At 34.7% G+C, this 5,813-nt stretch overlaps 1 protein-coding gene across 1 annotated transcript; it reads left to right on the forward strand.

The window, feature by feature from the left end:
• The first annotated feature begins 539 nt into the window (after positions 1-539).
• Positions 540-3,771, forward strand: LOC131072835 (stearoyl-[acyl-carrier-protein] 9-desaturase, chloroplastic). The gene is made up of 3 exons (XM_058009116.2): positions 540-789; positions 1,547-2,039; positions 2,958-3,771. The coding sequence occupies exons 1-3, from the start codon at positions 659-661 to the stop codon at positions 3,516-3,518; spliced, it is 1,185 nt and encodes a 394-aa protein (XP_057865099.2). The 5' UTR covers positions 540-658; the 3' UTR covers positions 3,519-3,771.
• Positions 3,772-5,813: the final 2,042 nt, after the last annotated feature.

Below are 5,813 nucleotides of genomic sequence, written 5' to 3' on the forward strand. Positions count from 1 at the left end.
TCAAAGGCGAACTGGCAACAAAGCATATGTTTCATGCAACTCCCTATACTTGTGTACAACTTGATCATATGCCCTCATGTACCATTAAATTCTATTTTATTGGTAAAAAGATTTGACTCTAGTTCAGACCCAAAAGAGAAGATCCTTAGCTATTTGGGAGGAAGTGGGTTGGGTTGGTACATGTTGTGAGTGAAGTGCAGCCAAAATCTTTATGGTTGGTATTAAATTGACAGCAAGCAGAAGCCAAAATCTATTAAGTTGGTATAGTGTTGCTTGCTCAGAGAAGCCACAAGCCACAAAGACGAGTGTTAGTCAATATCTTGTAGCTCTAAGTAAGCAATAGCTTGTGACTTAAATTTTGTATCACAAAATCTAAGACAAAAATATCTGGCACAAGTAATGGAGATTAAATTCAATACTTTAGATTAAGTTGTCGTTATTATCAATGTTGAATGATTTGTTTACATTCTATAGTCGGGACGTGTTCTTTGACAAATAGTCCTATAAAATCGAGTTTTTAGACCACAGTAAATTAAGATACCATGGGCAGAAAGCCAAGACGGCCAATGGGTTTGTAAATCAAGACCGACTTTCATTGAACTCCACTATAAAAATTGTTTGTGTAGTGCTCGAAAGCAACGCCTCTTAAGAAATAGCAATGGCAATAGCATCAAGTGGTTCATGTTTTGTACAGGGTTTAGGCTATGGCAGGAGGAACATGGTGTCACCATCATGTAAGCAGACCACCAGAATTTTAATGGCGGCTACAACTACATTCCCTACTACCAAGTAAGTACTGTTACAGGAAACTGAACAGTCATTTTAGGCTCAAAAGAGTGATTCTATCTTGTTTTTCTTCTTGTTATAATTGCTTTCAGTATTTGGAATGGTTCATAGCATACCATCTTGTATTGGTAGTTTACTCAAGTTCTTTTGTGCTTAATCTTCTCTACAATCAAGTTAGTTACTTTCCTTGGCTTGTTACCCATGTTTCATTAGTCTGATTCATAGCATACCATCTTTTATTGGTAGTTTAGTTTGGTTCAAATGTGCTTAATCTTCTCTGTAATTAAGGTAGTTTAGTTATTACTCAGATTCGAGACCAGTTAACAGTAAAATCCCCTTAATTAGTTACCCTAGTTTTATTAATCTAGCTTACAGATCCTTAAAAGGTGGGCTCATCCAACTTAATACCTCATTTCCAAAATAATTATTGTAAAAATATGAAATTTCTAATTCATATTGATTTTTTCTGGATTTGATTGTATTGATTTTTTCTGGATTTGATTGTGTAGATAATTTTATGTCTAAACTCTATGATCCATCACGAAGGGATGAAGTGAGAGTTTAGTGGACCCATTCTCATGCTTTCATTCCCTGGTGACAGTCTGAAACGTTGTTTATATCCACACAGTCAAATCTGGGAAAAATCAATAGCTAGACAATCATATTAGCTTAAATTTCTTTGTTACAGACCTTTACTGAGTTAATGATTATGAACTTTTCATTTAGAGCTCTGTCATTTTGATTCTTTTCGGTACTGCAGAGAAGCTGTGATGTTGAAATTTCGTGAGAGCAGTCACGGGCAGGTGATACATTCTATGCCACCTGAGAAGATTGATCTATTCAAATCTCTGGAGGGATGGGCAAAGGATAACATTTTGCCCCACTTGAAACCCGTGGAAAAATGTTGGCAGCCTTCTGATTTTTTGCCTGTTGCTTCCTCTGAGGGCTTTGAAGATCAGGTGAGAGAACTGCGAAAAAGAGCTAGGGAATTGCCAGATGACTACTTTGTTTGCCTTGTTGGGGATATGATTACAGAAGAAGCGTTGCCTACTTATCAGACCATGCTCAATACTCTTGATGGTGTCCGTGATGAGACTGGTGCAAGCTCAACCTCTTGGGCTCTGTGGACAAGAATGTGGACTGCAGAGGAGAACAGACATGGGGATTTGCTGAATAAGTATCTTTATTTGACTGGCAGAGTGGACATGAAACAGGTTGAAAGGACTATTCAATATTTGATTGGCTCAGGAATGGTAAGTCTACAAAATCCAATTGATGTGACTAATTTAGCAGCATTAGCTTTCACTTTTCTTTTGGATAAATTCATTTTTCATCCGCAATTTTGGACTGGTATTGACAATAACTTCTTTTTCATTTTTTTGGTATATTTAGCTTCCAGAAACACATCAAAATGACTGATAATTACCTTTTCCCTAAATATTTGCATTAAAATCATCAAGACATGGATTTCCGTGGCAATTTTTCTTTCATTAATCTGCGGTATAAACTTCCTTATGCCTACATGTCCAATGCATCCATTATTGCCTTTCTGAATAGAACCGTGTTGTAATTTTTCTGATAGACATTTAGGGTCTCTCTTCCTAACCTTTCAACTATCATTCTGATGATGGGTTAAGGAAGTGTGACACAGCACATCAATCAGAAATTCTTTAATACGGTTCTATGCTGTTTAGTTCATATTTTTAAATGTTGATGAGAAAATTTGCCTAGTTGTTCAACTGATATGGGTTCCCGAAGCTCAAGTCTCTGATCTGGCGATTCCTATAAGTTATTTGCATTTCTAATTCAAGGTACTTGATTTTAGGCCTGGATCCAAGCCAATTTCTATTTAAAAAGTGCCCATAAATGGTTTCAGAACACAAACTTCCGTTTGCTTAAATGCCCACTAGTTTTTGCTTTGAAATTAAATGCAACTATAATTTGACTGCTCCAAGAAATTGAATGCAACTAATATATCTTGGATCCTCATCTTAGGCCTTCTCTGTTCTGTTCTGTTATTCTTATAAAAAGATATTCGATAGAACTATAAACTTGAATGTTGATGTTAAATCTTGAAAGCAGCATATTTGTTTCATTTCCAAAGAGTTTTGCTACACCTTCAAACTCAAATTTTAATCTTAATTTTGTTCTTTTTTCTATGTTTTGATAAGGATCCAAGCACTGAAAACAGCCCATATCTTGGATTTGTATACACATCATTCCAAGAGAGAGCAACCTTCGTATCCCATGGCAATACTGCAAGGCAGGCCAAAGAATATGGTGACCTGAGCCTGGCTCAAATATGTGGCACCATTGCTGCAGATGAAAAACGCCATGAAGCTGCTTACACAAAGATTGTAGAAAAGCTGTTTGAGATTGATCCTGATGGTGCAATGCTGGCCTTTGAAGACATGATGAAGAAAAAGATCAACATGCCTGCTCACTTGATGTATGATGGCCAGGATAACAATCTGTTTGACCATTTTTCTGCTGTTGCTCAGAAATTGGGGGTCTATACAGCCAGGGACTATGTAGAGATCTTGGAATTCTTTGTGAAAAGGTGGAACTTGGAGAAAATAGAAGGACTCTCAAGTGAGGGAAACAGAGCAAGGGAGTTTGTGTGTAAGTTGGCACCTAGACTCAGGAAGCTGGAAAGTAGAGCTGGGACAAGAACAAAGAACACGCAGAGTGTTCCCTTCAGCTGGCTTTTTAACAGAGAGGTTGTCATATAGAAAAATTCAGCTGGTGTGCTCAAGACTTGAATTCACCTTATCACTCTGTCATCATTAGTGGTGGTGTTGCTAGGATAAAATTGAATGCAGAGAAGTTTGAAATTGCGTTTGTCCCAAGTTCGTTGTAGAGGGAATGGTAACAGTAATTAGTATTTAAGGTTAGAAGTTATGCCTGTTGAACTGTTAATACCAGATGATTCTGTAATTTGAATTTGAGCTTAGAAAATATACAGTAAGTTCATTGAGCACCCAATTTTTCATTGTCTACATGTATTCCTAATGTCTGTCTGTATGGTCAATCTAATGTAAAATCAAAAGAATTGTTCATTATCCTTTGCTTGGATTTAATTCTCTTCATTAAAATGATTACCGTCGTTATAAATGACAGACAAAAGTAAAAGCTACTCAGAATCTCGGTAAGTGACAGATAAAATCTAGCCCTCAGAGAGGGAAATTTTTTGGAATAATTTAATATATTTTTTTTTAGTGTTTGTAGATCTGAGTGAGTATTTTTGCATCAAGGTTTCAGGTTTGTGATCCATCATCAGGATAATAGAATGTTCAGTGGCAGATATACACAATCGAATCTAGAAACGCTAAAAAGAATTATTATGAATTGTGAAAAAATGACATTTTTAATTAAATATATATTTTTGAAAAAATTACAAATCAAATATATTGTTTAGGAAAATCATTGTTAAAAAAAATAAATACAAGTTTTAATTTGTATATGAAAATTATAACTTATGATTTATGAGATCAATCGTATTTTAGAATGGTAAATTAAAACTCCTTATATACTATTAAATATATGATATTCATTTTTTTAGAAAGTATTAAATACAAAATATTAGCTATTATAAAATGGTTAATTAAAGTTCTTGAGTAGATTGTGAATCTCGAATGTGTATCACGAATCATTCGGGATTTTGAGGTATATCAAATTAAATGTTAAAAAGTGTGTTGAGATGAGATGTTGATTGATGGGGTTGCCTTGTGTTGAGTTGAGATATTGATTGATGTGGTTGTCTTTTGTTGAGTTGAGATGTCAATTAATTTATAGATATATCATGTTGGTCACAAGATAAGCACCCTCTCTTAAAATTGGTCGTATTGATGTCACCCGAGACCCCACTAATGTATGGGGCAATCTAGGTGATTGGGATCCTCCTCTACTACATTTTGAGATCGCATTTGTTGTGTAGTTTGGTTATGGTTATTTGTTCCCTAGACTTAGCCCATATGATTGTTATTTTGCTTTCCAAGCTCTACCTGTGTGACTTTGGTTCTGCTCTTCGGGCACTGGTTGTGTGACCTTGAGGGGTGACCGTCTATCCCCCTATATTTTTTTTATCTATTAGATATTGATGCATGTAGTCATCAAAATTTGATGTAGGAGCATCCCCGATCTATGAGCAATCTCCACCAAAAAAATATTTCCTTTTTAGTCTAGTTCTTGTTCAGTTCCGTGTGCAGTTTTATGTGTTCCTAATGGTATGTTCCGGTGGTGGCTTGTTTTTCATTGCAGATCGTATTTTCAATTTCCAAGCTAGTTTATGTGCTTAATTCCAGATTTTCAGTCCATTTAGATTTTTTTCTGGATAGTTATCACTTTCGGTTTGACTGTTTTTGGGTTTCGGGACAATTCTTGAGCTTACCGGTTGGTTTCCCTTCATTTCCGGAGTTGTTTCTTGGCATGTGGATCTATTTGGGGTATTGTCTGATGTTCTTTGGTGTGTGACCGACCTTCCTATTGATCTGTACTTCTTGGTTGTTATTTTCCGGAGGAATTTCCTTTCATTTTTGGGGCCGACCTATTTAAACGTTTCATTTTTGGCGCTCACCTTTAATTAGTTACGTTATGTTTTAAAATACATACGTATTAATTGTCATTTTCTTTTTTAAAATATATTAAATACTAAATAAGCACCTTTCTTTATTACATATATTTTTAAATATATTAAATAATAAATCACACTTTTTTCTTTATTATATACATATTTTAAATGTATTAAATATTGAATGACATTTTCTTTATTATATATTAAATATATATTTTTTAATATATTACTTAAATTATTATTTTAATCATTTATAGCCTTATTTAATTAATCCATATATATATTAACATTATTTAAATAATTTTACATTATGTGATACCTTAGGGGTTATCAGAGTCCCTTCGTCTCAATTTTGCTTGTCCTCAAGCATCTTTAGATCTTCCTCTTTTTCCCAAGTAGCATCCTCATTGGGGAGATTCTTCCATTTAATTAGGTGTTCGGTAATGGTTCATTT

This window comes from Cryptomeria japonica, chromosome 5 (genome assembly GCF_030272615.1).
Source record: "Cryptomeria japonica chromosome 5, Sugi_1.0, whole genome shotgun sequence".
NCBI lineage: Eukaryota > Viridiplantae > Streptophyta > Pinopsida > Cupressales > Cupressaceae > Cryptomeria > Cryptomeria japonica.